The sequence below is a fragment of the Rosa chinensis genome, chromosome 7 (assembly GCF_002994745.2).
Source record: "Rosa chinensis cultivar Old Blush chromosome 7, RchiOBHm-V2, whole genome shotgun sequence".
Lineage (NCBI taxonomy): Eukaryota > Viridiplantae > Streptophyta > Magnoliopsida > Rosales > Rosaceae > Rosa > Rosa chinensis.
Genome location: NC_037094.1, coordinates 33,838,620 through 33,854,524, shown reverse-complemented (window position 1 = coordinate 33,854,524; position 15,905 = coordinate 33,838,620). Strand labels below are relative to the sequence as shown.

General features: G+C 36.1%; 2 protein-coding genes and 1 long non-coding RNA gene across 3 annotated transcripts; 2 read left to right on the top strand and 1 right to left on the bottom strand.

Moving 5' to 3' along the window:
- Positions 1–1,193: 1,193 nt before the first annotated feature.
- Positions 1,194–2,703, top strand: LOC112180487. Its single transcript, XR_002928322.2, has 3 exons — positions 1,194–1,274; positions 1,419–1,474; positions 2,662–2,703. It is a non-coding gene; the product is annotated as an uncharacterized LOC112180487 (long non-coding RNA).
- Positions 2,704–8,488: 5,785 nt separating this feature from the next.
- LOC112177808 (NAC domain-containing protein 67-like) lies at positions 8,489–9,616 on the top strand. The gene has a single exon (XM_024316061.1). It carries the CDS (start codon positions 8,489–8,491, stop codon positions 9,614–9,616), a length of 1,128 nt encoding a protein of 375 aa, XP_024171829.1.
- Positions 9,617–10,832: 1,216 nt separating this feature from the next.
- LOC112177101 (MLO protein homolog 1) lies at positions 10,833–15,905 on the bottom strand. The gene is made up of 14 exons (XM_024315303.2): positions 15,777–15,905; positions 15,550–15,607; positions 15,067–15,335; positions 14,840–14,956; positions 14,328–14,388; positions 14,131–14,216; positions 12,551–12,625; positions 12,304–12,392; positions 12,134–12,183; positions 11,987–12,027; positions 11,726–11,899; positions 11,542–11,577; positions 11,305–11,433; positions 10,833–11,222 (listed from the first exon to the last, which is right to left on the bottom strand). Exons 1-14 carry the CDS (start codon positions 15,903–15,905, stop codon positions 10,833–10,835), a joined length of 1,704 nt encoding a protein of 567 aa, XP_024171071.1.

Genomic DNA, 15,905 nt, shown 5'->3' with positions numbered 1-15,905 from the left:
AAGCAATTTATTTCATTGGAAATCTATCTTACATGTGCAAAGGAAGGGAAAGGAGTTCTAAGATAGATTTCGAAGGAAGGGAAAATATTGACAGTAACATATTTTTATGTCAAATCTAATTCACTCGAAACATGGAATTAGTGATGAACAAAATCCTGAAACCCTGATTTTCGTTTGATTTTTCTTGGTATGACTGTTGCTCAATAAACATTGTTAAGTTTTTATGTGTCTTCCTTTTTTCTTGAATTCCATTACCTATCTTTTGCAGAACATGAGTTGTAATACATAGGACCGCTACATGTTTTCTACAACTGTATGTGCTTGATTGAGATGGCAAGGCAAGCTGGGTCAACTGAGACTGCAAGTTGTCCCAAGTAAGAGGAAACTAATCGACGTGCAAAACTTTGCAATTTAATCATGTCAGAATGTGTAGTTGGTGGATTTTGTACTACACATGTACTCCCACCTAGCTTTGAATTAAGGAAGGTCAGTCCTCTAGGGTGCTTTTGTTTTCTATATATCAAGTATCTGTAAAAAAAAAAAAACCACACTGCAACTGCGGCACCACGACTCATTCAAAGGAAAGCATATGTGATCAGACACTTCTACACAGCCCACTTAGAATTTTCACTTTTGTAATATATAGCTATACAAACCTGGTAAAAACAACAGCTTTTGAAATATGTAAATGTACAATAATTGCATAGTAAGCAAACAAACCCGCGGCATTGCGCGGGAGACATTGCCTAGTTTACAATATACTAAAGTTCAGTTGCCTGGTTTCCTGTTCATCACTGTGCACAAAGTGGAGTGACGCTTTTGTCCTTATCTTTCTTTGATTTACGGGATGCCATCGTTCTATAATAAGTCAAATACACGTAGATTTCTAGAGGAAGTACAGTCGAAACAGAGAGAGCGAGAAAGAGACCGAGAGAGAGTGGTGATTTCATTTTGCTGCGAAGGTTTGCCTGAGAAGTTTGGCTATACTTCTCGGTTCTTCTTCTTTTTGGAACTATCTGTTTCCAATAATATCTCCACACCGACATCGGCTCTTGCAGACTATCAAGGTTGTTTTCGTTCAATTTCCAATCGAGGGTGTTTGTTTGATTACACTTAACCAAACCTGTTTTTCCTTTGCGATTTTGTTGAAACAGAAGAAAAGAAAAGAAGGAGAGGAGGAGGAGGAAGAAGAAGAAGAAGAAGAAGAAGAAGAGGGAGACGGGAAGAAACTGATCCTCAATTGGAACAAAAATTGAGTGAACTGATCATCCCAGGTACTCTGCCATGGTTTCGAATTTGTTTCATATATTTTTTGTGGGTCTCTCAGCTTTTCGACCGTCATACATCACCGTTTTGGTTTTTCCTGTTCAAGAATCAATCGAAGTAGTTTTCAACTGACCTTGGTTTGGATTTTGTAGGGGTATTGTTAGTGCTCCAGTTTGGGGTTTGAGTGATTGATTGGAGGAGGTTGAAGGTGAGTGTTTGATTTTGGGTAATTTCAGAACCGTCGCTCTGTTTTTTTCTTTCTTTTTCGATTGGGTAATTTCATGAAGTTCATTCAATAATCTTCACCTGTTTAAGATGAACAGCTTTACTGAGTTTAAGAGGCTAAGGTAGAACTAATGGAAACTAGGAAGTTGGCGCATACATACCGGAAAAAGATTTATTGATCAAATTAAAGTTGACCAAAGTAAACTTAGTTTAATTGGTTAATAAACTTGGTTTGAATACGTAATATAAACTTGGTTTGTTGAGAAGTTGGCTTGACGACTGAGTCAATTTGATAATTTATGTTCAAGGTTTTAATATAGCTTGACAACTGCTGATTGATTTTTTTTTTTTTTTTTGGCATATGTATGATACATCAGATTCTGACCTGAATCTGATCTGAGTTCATCTTTGTAGAAGTAGACTTTTCTTTTTTCTCAATTAGATATTAGTTATTTGTTATATGATAATAGCTGTTCATAATGGCCCTGTTCATAAACAACAAATTTGCAATGCATTAGAGTTTGTGATTGAAATTGTTTATCTGTGATAAGTTCTATGCTCGGCAAGAAACTTTGCATTCTAAGGTTTTTCTGTTCGGTTATTCAGTTGAGTGCTAGACAATAGTGTTCTTTAGCTTATACCAATACTTATTTATTTTTATTTTTTATATTTTGTGAGAATGCTGATAATTGATTTGATGCGGTCTTTCAGCTACAAGATGGGATGTTAACATTTTGATCTTTCTTGATATCAGAAAAGCTTTAGCTGGTATAACTTTGATAGAATTTAAGCCTATGTTATGCAGGCTATAGCCTTTACCAATCCTAACTAACCTCTATTTTAAAATTTAATTTCTACTTTAAGATTATGTGGACATTAAGAAGGGGGAAATTCTAAGAGAGGAGATATTGATTACTGTTATGCTTCATTGATATGATTGCCTTCTTATCTGTGGTTTCTGCTTCAGACTGGTTTTCCTTACACTTTCAACTGAATTCATAGACTCTTTCTTGCATATTCATAATCTTCATAGCTATAATTTGTGTTTGATACGAATTATATAATGCATTTCTATTCTTAAAAGCTGTATACTTAATTTTTCTTTTGTCAATTGCATCATTTATTCTTCTTTGTATGAAATCCTTATTCCTTCTTTTTATTGCATGGCAGGTCTGTTAGCAAAAACAAATAGGTGAGATTTCATCTTTGTATAACTGAATTCCTGCTCATGAAAAATAAAATAAAAAATTAAGCGTGATTTGTTACAAATCGCCTATAGTATTAGATACCATTTGCATTGGTTCACATATGATTGTGGTGCTCTAATCCATCGAAACAAGGAAAAAACTTGCATGTCTTAATCCTCATTTATTCAATTGTTTGATTACTTTTTTCCCCCTTGCATGTCTTATTCAGGTATTCCAGTTTTTTGTATCATGTTCTTTAGTTTAACGCAGAGGATTGATGGTATTTTTTAATATGTTATTTTGTGATTGCCTTATGTGCAGGTTGTGTTGGGTGAAGTTTTTAAAGTTGGGTTATTGTTGGATTGCTTGCTTTTCGTGAGGCATTTTGATGTCTGAATTGGAAATCAGTTTGCTCTCTTTGAATTCTATTTAACAGTTAATTTTAATTTTTATAGGTTTGATATATAACTTTGGATGATATAGGTTTGTTTCTAAAATCGTTCTAATGTGATGGGCATAGGTTTTCCAAAATTAGTGTTTGGGTGTATGAGTCAAATGGGTGGTTGACTTTGAATCTTCATCGTTTACTTGCAAATTGTGGTGCTTTAGTGATAGAATTATGTTGAATCTTCATCTTTCTTGCTTTCTTTGATGTTCATAACAATTATAAAGAAGCTAGCTTTGTGATTCATATGTGACTTTGATTGCTGTTTTGTTTGGCCATTTGAGTTATTCCAGAGAACACTTCTGATGATTTGTTTTATATATGAAAAAAATATATATATACACATGTGATGCAAGTAATTTCATTTTGAAAGCTACTTTGTGCAGCTTCACCTCTGTTTCAAAAGTTCAAATCAGTTAGGAACAACAAGGAAGCAAACAGTAACTTAGTCTCCTGTGTGTCAAAGGTGAGTGAACATTGAAAGTAGGAAGAATTACAAGTAGATCATATTCTTTTATATATAGAATTTCAAAGTGAGGAATGCTGAGAATTTGTCTTGACAAATTTTTTTTTTTTTGCAGATACAGAGATACATCAATCTGATAAACCATAGTATCCAGCAATAAGACCTTATTATTGTTACAGGTATATGGTATGCATTTTGATATTTATATTATATCAAGTATTGCATCATACAGGATACAATCACTGTTACTTTCTGTTGTGATATAGTACTGAACCTCTAATGTAAAATATTCTTTATTATATATATTCGTAGCTTCTTCTCATTAATGTTCATTCATTGGTTTGATTGCAGCATTTGTTTACACTGTTTATAGCTGTATATTTGCTATTCGTTTGTGGACGGTTTTTTTGTTCTAAGCTCACGATATGTTTTGAGAAGCGATATTATGTGATTTTAGTGTGTTCTTTTGTGGACTGTTTATAGATGTAAATATTCTAGATAAGCGTAATGGTGAATTTATCTACTTGGGATTGTTTTCTGAAATCAAGTTTTCTTGATATTGTGCATTTGAGAAGCGATATTATGTGATTGTATGTGTTCTTTGTGCTTTTAATGTCATTTATCGCATAAGAAATGATAAGATGCTGTGTGAGCATAACTGCAAAGACAAATCTGCAAGTCTTGCTTAGTTAACGTACAACTCATACACAAATCAAATATGCAAATATTGGTCTATAATACCAGCGAAAAGGTGAGCAGTATTACTTTCTCCTATAATGTTTACATCAATCACATAATTTAAGACATACCACTCCTATGTTACTTTCTTCTATAGCAGGGACGACATTTCTACAGAATCACTTGAAGACTTATCCGAAGATATGCTGTAAATAGTTAATCTTAACTACTAGCATAGACCTTTTTGGGCCAAGCCTAACCATTTTTTGCACTATGTACATATACAACTACTTGGTTAGCATCTGTATTTTTTGAGATCTGGCTAAGATACTGGATTTGGAATTTGGCAAAGGCACCAAATTTTTGGGACAACTAAACAATGTACACTCATTTTGCTATGTAATGTATCTATAACATAGTTTTAATGTAAATTCAAGCATATCAATAGTATACCCGCAGCATCGCGCGGGCCTTTTGCCTAGTATATACTATATTGTGTTCCAATACAAGTTAAGGAGTTTCAGTCTAGCAAAAGTTATTAGAATCTAGAAGTAGGTAATCTGTTTCTGCCTCCTTCTTCTTCTTCTTCTTCTTCTTCTTTGTTTTTTTTTTGTTCCTGTGCAGTTCTTTGTTTCTTCTTTTGAAGCTTTGTTTGTATTTTACTGAGTCATATCAAACAAGTTTGATGGGATGATTAGGTGGTAATTTCGAAAAATATAGGTTAGCACTTGATATTAGGGTGGTGCCTTTTTTTTAGATGTCAGGAAGCACATCATTCATTTTAAACAAATTTCTGTACTGTGTGTGAATCCACATGGGTTTTGTTTTTTAGTATAACCTTTTTATTTGGACACAAGTATTTCTGCTTTATGTTGCTCTTTTGATGTTTGAGTTTAGATCTTGAGGAAGTAGGCCTCAAACATCACGTGTTTTCTGCATATCAGTACAGTACCTGTATTGTTTTTACTTATAGTTTTTGGTTATAATTTGCTAAATTGAGGTTGTCTGTTACTTGCAGAGCTGTCTGCTCAGAGAGAACATTCACTGTGAAAGCTGTAAGCAGGAAGCTCAGAAAAATTGGTGTAGAAAATTTTAGGTACATGAATGTTTTGTTCATTGAATGCATTTTAACTCCTTGCTTCCTTAAAATAGTTCCAAAATCAGAAAATTTGTTTTGTTTCCCTCAACTCATTGAACTTTCTTCAGAAGTTGTATAACAGAAATGCCGGTTCATTTTTGTTAATACAATGATCATGTCAACTATATTTTCGTGCTTTTGAATTTAGTTCTTAAATAACATTGTGTAAGCTCCAAAACCCGCGGCAAAGCGCGGGCATAATTTCTAGTATATTAACTATATCCTTGTAGTATCAACTACAAAGCATGCATCTATATGTGTTTTTTGTAAAAATTAAAAAAAAAACAATGAAGTGTAGGATGGTTTTTACTTTTAGGTTGCTTAAATCATCAGAGGTTTGGCTTGAACATGTACCAATGCATCCATTACTCTTAAAATGGTGTTTTCTTTTTAGTCATGACAAAATGGACATAACTATTTATGCAATTCGATTCACTCAGTTAAGATGCAGAAGGAGTTCTCTGATACTGTTTTGCTTTATGATCATATATATATATATATATATATATATATATATATATATATATATATATATATATGCAGCATCGCAATCACGATGATCAAAATGACTATGACCAGGAGATGCTTCTTTCTTTTGCCACTGGTAAATGGTTGCAAACATCAAATGTTCCTTCTTTTTCTTGATTATTTTCTAGTAATTATTTCATATTAGTTGAGTGACTCCATTCTCTTACTGCCTAGACTTGCAGAATGTGCAAACTCTGTGGTCACTTCTCACGTACCAATTATAGAGAAAAAGGAAGGATATACCATTTACAGAAGACCATAAGGCATGGCAGCAATTGTGGAGAGGGCGTTATGCTGCATTCAATTTGGTATGGAAACTAGTCCTGAAATGTTGAAAAAAAATTATATCATCAATAATTTTGTAAATGAGGTCTAACTGATCTTTTTCTTGTAGATAAAAAGTTTATGATTGTGGAACAAATCTTCGACTAAAGAGTAAAGAGAGGAGGTTGAATTGAGAGTATTCTCGTCTCTCTTCCACTGACTGCTTGCATGGTGGGAACACGACCATGAGCTTCCTGGTTTTCTCTGCCTGATAGTACTGAAACGGTTTGAAGTTTTGACTTATAATTGAGGGAGTAGATCTTGTTGTTGGTCTGCAGAAACGGGAAGAGGGAAGCGAAGAATGGAAATTATTAGATGCTTGCACCAACCCAAGGAATGGTTTTGATGTTCTGAATTATATTTTGTATCATTTTGATATTTATACTTCTTTTGTCACCTTCCAATACCCCTTTTTTGTTTCTTTTATAATTGAGGGTTAGAAGTTCATAAAAAAGTAGTATAATACACGTACAAGGTGATGTAAGTTTTGAATAATGTTAGAAATGACATCTTTTTAAGACTGGAAATTAACTCTAGCTGCATATATAAATTTCTTGAGATTGGTTAACATCTGTTAACTGACATCAAGAGCAACAAAATATTTCCTCTCAATCTTTGAATTATATTTGTGGAAATGAAATTTTGTAATCATCAACATCAGTTTTTTTTTTTTTTTTTTCTCCCACATACAATGCTCCCAAAATCCCAGCAGAGAGAGAGAGAGAGAAAGAGAGAGAACAAACTGACCTGCCTGGCAACACCAAAAATGTATCCATAATAGTTTCAATCACCAGAGTCGGAGGGTACTAAAAGTACATACACCCTCAGGCCTCAGCATTACATATGCCACCACATTTTGCTCTCTGTGAATGTGCCTGAGCTGCAGAGTTGCAAACTGATTCATCAACTTCTTACGGTTAAGAAGCAAGGTACCTAGAGGATGCAGATTGACATCTTCATTTTGCAAAATGTGAATCAAGCTTGCAGAGTCAGACTCCACCTCAAGATGTTGGAGATCATAGTAAAGGCCCCAAGATTCAGCCTGTATAACTTACCCAGCACCAATATTGGCCATGAAACCACTAGTCCACTCTCCTGTTTCGTCTCTAATGAGTAATGACACCACCTGCACTAATTAAAACAGTAGCAGACTTAGAGCCATCAACATATATATGCATTCAGCTAAAACTTTCCCACCCCAGGCTTACTTCAACAATTCAATTTAACAGCAAACTCTTTTGCCCTACAGGTCTACAATTTATGTTCTTCCATTCAGTTGCATAATTGCATAATTCATAATGACTTCAGAAATATATATATGAGGGAAAATCAGGGTCAAAGATACTCTTGCACCTCCATTTCCAAATATACCAGCAGCAAAAAACAGAGAAAGTATTCCACTTCTATTTCTAGAGAAGCACCTCTTTTGCTTCAAATTAGCAATAATCCACCTCTTATTCCAATCCAGGGAAAGAGTATTCTGCATTGTAATAGGAATGGTAACAGCATTCTAGACCTGTTGATCATTTGTAAAATCAAGCAGAAAGTGTCCATGTTTTCCATGTTCTCAGGACAAAGGCTAGAGTTAGGAGAGTTTCCAATATGTACGTATTCTATATATACCTGAGACTCTGTGAGTATTAGTTAACAATCTTGCTTAAACAATAATCTAAAGAAATATCTTCAGTTTAGGAGGTATTATTGCAAAGGACCATGTTTCCTGCATGCCAGGGCCCACTCCGGCCCCAAATAGTTCTGCCATTGGGTGGGTAGGAGTGAGCTGGAGGAATCTTTAGATGCTAGGCGGTGAGTTGCAAGGTGCCCCAACGCCGTCGTTTTGTGCGAGTACTTCTGGGGCCAGGACGAGGACACGTGTTGGCTCATAGGTAGATGCTAGGCGGTGAGTTGCAAGGTGCCCCAACGCCGTCGTTTTGTACGAGTACTTCTGGGGCCAGGACGAGGACACGTGTTGGCTCATAGGCTGGTGTTGTGCTCCAGAGGAAACCTTCCTTATAAACTAAGCTTATAATCCTCTTCTATATAAACTGAAGCCCTAAGTTTCTATAAACTATAGCCCTAAGTTTCCAAACCCATCAAAACCCCAGCTCGTCTTCTTTCCAGAAACAATTCTATCCATCAAAACCTAGCTACTCATCTTCTTTCCATAAACAAATCTTTCCGAAACCAAGAAAAGCAAGAGAAGATCGAGAAACATGCAGAAAGTATTTCCGATGGAGGAGAGCAGAGGCAATCAACTTCCTGGCGAGAGGTTCTGCCCCATGGAAGACGAACTAGTTCTCTTCTACCTCAAGCCCATGTTGAGCGGACAGATCGTGCCCGGCAGAAACCGCGTGGTGTTCGACTGCGACCTCTACGGTCACCAAGAACCTTGGGAGATATGGGAGGCCTTCAAGACCAAAAGACCACACGACTTGAGGCTCAACAAGGACATTTACTTCTTCACCCAACACAAGAAGATGAGTTCCACAGCCAAGCGCATACGCCGGAATGTTGGAAGTGGCACCTGGAAGGGCGACGACGCCGGCAAGCCAGTACGATCTGTTGAAACTGGTCGTGTTGTTGGCTTGAAGAAAAGATATACTTACAAGAACGATGACTCGGTTCACAACGGCTGTTGGATCTTGTATGAGTTCTACCTTGATCAATCACTCAGAGACAATAAACAAAAGCTGGAAGACTATGTTCTTTGTCTACTACGAAAGAATGGTGAACCCAAAACCAAGATCGAAAAGAAAAGAAAGCAACGTGAAGAGGAAGAGGTTCTTGAAAACAATTATGCCTTTGATGATGGAGAAAAATCGAAAAGGGAGCAAGAAGAGTTGCTTGAGCCACAAGCGAAGCGGCAACGAACGGTGCCATCCATTGGTAATGCACCACTAACAATGCCATCAGAAGATGATGCTGCATTCGCAGCTGAACTAGAAGAGTCATTGGAATGCTTTGAAGATGATTTTGGCTTTGAAGGTGGGGAGAATGGTGGACTCCAACAATTAGCAGCCGAGGTGCAATCAGGCCCTTCATTTGCAGACGATCATGGAATATTTAATCCGCTGCCGGAGGAAGACTTTCTCTTGGCGGAAATGTTAGAAGAAATGGGTATGGTGAACATGGAAGAACTAGTTCTTATTAATGGTAAGAGTATTAATATAGATGTGGCAGCTGAAGAAAACGTGGAAAACAGCACCCTTCTCTCTGCTCCCACATTATCCATGTCTTTGGTGGAGGTCTCAAGCACTGTTGAGCAACAACAGACAGCTGATGAAGAGTGGTCTGATTGGTTGGAGTCAATCAATTTTAGTCCTGAGGAGAACTTCCTTTTCAGTGAAATGCAATGGTGATCGTAGCTGATATTGGCATGAAAATTGCCTAGCTGTTTAAGATTAATTGACAACAATGTCAGTAAATTTTGTTTTAATTTGTTATATGTATGAACGCGTGGTACTCTTTCCTTTGGCCGGGGTTTTATCCCAATTGGATTTTACCCGGAAAAAGTTTTAACGAGGCCACATATATTTGCGTTCTCTCACTTTTGTAAGAAAGTCTAGTATTAATGAAATCTTTAGACCTTCATAAAAAACAACAAAGAGTCTACATTTCATATTCAACTAAATTGATAAAAGCTTTTATATATTAGACTCCAAATCGTATTATAATCATATTCCCATTTGCCCTACAGGAATGCACTATAATCAGACTTCAATTTTAGCTGGAAAATGACATTTATTAAACATTGAAAAGAGATTCAACATGTACAATTGTCTTAGGAAAGACTCATGGGCTGGAAACCCAACAGAAAAACCTATAGTAATCCACTCTCTGGAGGAACCTTTCCAAGGTCAACAGGGTAAGAAAGAGTAGAAGAATTACTCTCAGAGTCTGGTTTTTCATCATATGTCCAAACTCCAAAGCACACTCAAGTTTTTGGTGGTAGAATTGTAAGTTATCCTTACAGGAGCCTCTTTCCCACTATTGCCACTAGCATCCCAACTGGCATTGACCTCTAAGCGGAGGGTGTTGATATTGATCCCAACATGCTGGTAGACCAAGTAATTGCGGCATTAACTCATACTGGTCGAGATCACCTGTAGATCGAGGTAGACCAAGTCCACAAAGTTTTGGAATAGCTCACTGATGGTTGGAGCTGTCTACCTTACCAGGAAGCTAGTCTACCATGCACACTGCAGATCAAGAGTTAGTTTACTACTACCGAAAGTCGTGTGTGATAGATAAATGTATCTTAGGGGGAACCTCAGTAAGCACAAACTGTTTCTCAATCATAACACTGTACTTATGATTCTTATCATTGTATTTCGGACTTCAGTGTGCAATGTATTTTTTTTTTTTTTCATGTGCAAGCATGCAATAAAGCAGTGCTAGGGATCAGCACTGTATTCGTATTGATATTAGAGAATATTGTCATATTATTCGAATTCTTACAATGATTTCAACTACAACAACGCTAATGATTAGCTGATGAGGAAACAGGAGAATCTAGGATATACATACACTTGTGCTAATCAAAACTTGGGTAACAATCTTTCTCATAAATTAAATTCAAGGCTGAACAAAGGAAAAATCATGCAACCCTTCCTTCCTTTCTGGTCGATGATGATCTTCTCTTCTTAGAGCATCAATACTGCCATGACCATGTGTAGAGCCACCCTCCATCTCAGATAGATCAGTATCAGATTGGTAAGAAACAGATCTCGGGGAGTTAAGGACACTTTCGAGATCCGATTGATTGGACCTCTGCTTTTGGTTGTGGAGGAGGTGCATTGGTGATGAACCCCGGCTTGGTGTATTTTCCGGACTCATAAACGAGTTAACAGAAGCATCGCCTCCTTTGCTCCTTAACTTTTTACGACTTTTTGCAGCTTTCTGCCAGTTCTTAAGAGCTTTCGCTGTTTGATCCTCGAAAATTGCTTTCTTCCAGTGAGATCCCATCTGCAAATTCATTCATATACATATGTAAGTATCCGATTTAATCAAGGCTATTGATGGGAACTATGAAAGTGAATGTACTCACTTGTGTGATCAAAGCATAAAGAGGGAAGGTAATGTAACTGCATAGGATTTGTAGGACAAATCCAAGGCAAACCCTTGTGATTATGAGAGTCAAGTTTTCGTGAAAGCATGAAGTGAAGCCAAATTCAGTCTGCATTGTATACATATATATATATATCATTTAGTTATTTACTGTATGATAACTTGTTTCCTGTCAATTATGCATAAATGTGTATGAATGTTTATGAAAATTACTTACAGATACCCACAAGAAATACGCCATTTGGAAAGCGTTCTGCACGTACAGCAGGTAACTGAATCGTTAGAAATTATGTTGGACTCGATCGTTTTGCAGATACTGCCTGGTGGTATGTATGTGTATGAATGTTTACTACCTACTCACTGAACTTATTACTGCGCGCCCTAGCTAGGTTAATAATTACCTGAAATAATGTGAAATGAATCAAGAGGAGAATCCACTCGGGTCGATTAAACCAAAAGTACTTATTGCTTGGCTCTACTACTGGAGCTCCTTTAACAATTGTATTTCGGTCGTGCATTTCTTGGGCCATCTCCATTATGATAAGTTCAAGCTTTGTACCCACCAACAGAAGAATCTGCAATTTTTCACATATACCTACAGTCACATACATTTGCAAATGCATGCTTGTGGCTCAAGTAATTTAGGTTATTATTCTACTTACAATGAGTGGCGCCAATGACAACCAAGTAAGCGTGTACCATTCTGGGTGTGATAAAGTAGAAATATTTTGATCAGTAACTAAAGCTAGCATAGAGAGAGAGAGAGAGAGAGAGAGAGAGAGAGAGAGAGAGAGAGAGAGAGTTATTACTGTAAACGTTTAGAAGCAAGAAGACCACTGCGAAAATCCATAGTGGTACACTGCAAAAATCAAGTGAATCAAGGATTAGGTAAGTGAGTTCTTACTATTGTACTAATGCAGCAAACATCAGAGGTATATATATAGAGGGAAGGAGAAAGAAGAGAGACATCTATATATACCTAATACCCACAACCACCTTAAAATCATCTTCCATAGATCTCTTGATGTACTTATGGAAATCAAATTTGCTATTTGGAGCAAAATGTGCCTGCAATATTCACATATGCATGGATAATTGTGAGTTTAGTAGCAGCTGCGTTTCGGTTTGACCGTACGACAAATGAGATCGAATTCTATGCTGAGATTTTTGGTGCTGATCATTTGTCTCATCTTCCGACCTACGTTGTTTGAAGCATAATTACTTACATTTATAAATCCATGGCGCATGGTCAGATAGTCCACCTTTGTCACCGAACCGAAGAATTGCCTAAAGAATGCCACCTATAATGATGTACAAATTCAAGAGCGCTTAGTAATGAAAAATGTTAGCAACTTTCTTTTTTCATATATAGTGACATTTATATGTAATTTTTTGATATTAAAAATCGGATCCGGCTTCTCTAAAGTGAGGAGGGAGTAAATTTACTTCAATTTCATAAAATCTTGACTCTCTATCTAATCTAAGGTCTTGACAATTGACACATCACTCTCCCACAAATTTTTGGTTTTTCATCTAAACTCTAGTTAACTTGCCGTTAACTCTAGAAAAAAAAAATTGAGATTTCTGATCGTCAGTGTTTATCATCTACGTCAAGTTTCTTCTTTTTACTTTTTTTTTTTTTTTTTCTATTTCTCTTTACTTCCATGGCTGCGCACTAACCATGGAATGACTTTTTGCATTTTTTTAGATTGAGACCCAAGTAGGGTGAGAGATAATATTTCAAACTAACTGCCTCTACAAAACAGTAAAACACACCGGTACTCATGATCTAAGATTTTCAACTCCCACGAAGTAATTCATCACAAGGATGAAGAGATCTCATGGCCAAACAATTCAAGCTAGAATATTAAATAGAGAAGACGAAGCAAGCAGATTCCAAAGAAATAAAGGACTGAAGTCATTAACCAAAACGCATAGCCAATGTAGCAATAACAAAAAATCCTACAGGACCAAAGACGACTAAAAGCAAAGAAAAGGATGAGATCAACACGAAAAGAAATTCGTGTGGTTTTGAAGAACTTTAAGGAACTTCAGATTTATCGTTCAGAAAAAAGAAGAAGGAACTCCAGATTAAATTAATTTATTTTCAAATTGATTGGTGATTTTAATTAATGAAGATGTGATTGATGATGGGGCTGGAAAGAATCGGAGTGCAAAAAATTTACTGAAGTCATTCCATGGTTAGTGCGCAGCCATGGAAGTAAAGAGAAATAAAAAAAAAATGTAAAAAGAAGAAACTTGACGTAGATGATAAATATTGACGATCAGAAATCTAAAAAAAAAAAAAATTTCTAGAGTTAACGGCAAGTTAACTAGGGTTTAGATGAAAAACCAAAAATTTGTGGAAAAGTGATGTGCCAATTGTCAAGACCGTTAGATTAGATAGAGAGTCCAGATTTTATGAAATTGAAGTAAATTCACACCCTCCTGGCCTCCTCACTTATTTAGACGAGCCGGATCCTTAAAAATCATCGATTTTTTCCTTTATTAAACCTTCAGCGGTAAAATACTACTACTTATATCGGATACACTGTGCGTTGCAATGCCAAATACGTATCAACAAGTTATTACTTATACGCTATGCGAATATTTTAAAAACTGCCGATTAATTAAATATTATGCTATAATATATTGCTAGCTAGTGTGAGTTTAGAGTTTGGCACTTGAAAGCTAAACTTAAAATCTTATGGTCCTAATGATGAAATACTAGTCCCGCGGTCTCAGTAATGTACTTGATGAAAGCAAAAAATGGAGATAATATATACAAATTAATCGGTTAACTTACGATCCATCTAATTCCAGGTGTTGTAGAAAAGCCAGAGTGTCGCCTCACAAATGAAGTTTGACGAGTAAACCTAAACCTTGCAGGATCTGCAAAATACAATTAATATTAACTTATAAGTTTATAGCTAAGCTACGATTACAATGTTCAGAAATTGTAAATTATTCTCCGGACAGAATTTTTCATTAGAAGACAAATACCATTTGTAAATTGGTATTCCAAGGACGTTGTCTCAGATTCCCAGGCCTTCCATTTCTTCATCTAGTCAAATCCACAAGAGCACAAAACCAATTAATTAAAAAAATTGGTTTTGTCCTTTCTTTTTCATCTTCATTACTTCATTTCATTTGAGGTGGTTCTCACATCGTTTTCAGTTTACAAATAATATGATGTTACATCAGACTCATTACATTTACTAATCAAACATCAAAATCATGTTATTACTGGACAAGTAATGAATGTCTTCTTAAGTTCTAAACTTATATACCAAGAGGTTTTATGTAGAATATACTAACTTGGTATTTAATACACGAAGTGACAATGTTGAATTATATTTTAGAGAATGATTATTTGGCTAATATCAAGAGTTGAGGTTCAGCTCTCGAATTTAGGCAAACACGTACATGTGATTTTAATGCTGTTGTGAAACCATTTATTTAGAGGTGAAGATCTGACCCAAAATAATTTAGATGCACCGAACTAATTAACTTACTTTGGCCTGCGCAAGTGCCATAGTGAGGACACTGTAGAGAACATGAAAAACAGCGAGGACGAAGATGAATACATGCAATTGGTGCATTCCAGATATTGATATCAATGGCACTTTACCCTGCAATCAATTTATTCATTCATTAATACATAGCATTTAATTAAAGTCGGTATATAAAAATTAACATTCTGCTAGTTAGTTAATAAACAATAGTTATACTAGATACTTACGTATAAGCAAGAACCGGAATCTCCACTGGGAGCTAAGACTCGACGCCATATCATGTTTTCGGCATACGAAAGTAACTTCCGTCGGTCACCGCCTCCTCCTTTATCTTTATCATCGTCGCCCTTCCCTCCCTTATCACTGTCGCCGGCGTATTGTGACTTTAAACCGCAGGGAAGCATCGTGTCTGCAATATTTGCGGGGACGCATATCTTTGGAAGATATCGAGTTCCCACGGTGAGTAGTAAGGATATGAATCCCAACAGCATTAGCTCTGCATGTCACATATATCCCAAAGTTTATATGAGTAAGATATCAAATTCTACCCATTTTTGTGAACTTTAGTAGTGCTCAAAAATGGACGCGGGATTTTAATTATTAATCTTTACTGGAAAATAATTGTGAAGAGAAAATCTGCAAATCGGGCTTGTAACTCAAAGTACAAGGGAAAATGTATTTTGGTGATACTACTGAAAAGTACAACTAACCAGCTTTAATTTTCTCCAAAGCTTCAATCATGGCTTTCTTGTTGCGTTTCTGGAACCACTGTCATTATATATGTAGAAGCAAACCTTATTAGCTTGACAAAATTCATAGTTCCTATTAATTATGTTAATAAATTAGTTATAACAGACTTCTGAGTAGATGATGTTATACATGTAGAATTTTGACATAAGGTACTATATATAAGTAGAGTTTCGACGTATGTATGTACCTTTCCTAGAGCATGAATTCCATGTTCTATGATTAGAGATATGAGTATGAAAACTGCACAGACGACCGCCACGGTCCATGTCGGTGTCTCTTTTAGGGTCCTCTCCCCCGGAGCAGCAGGAGGAGCCAT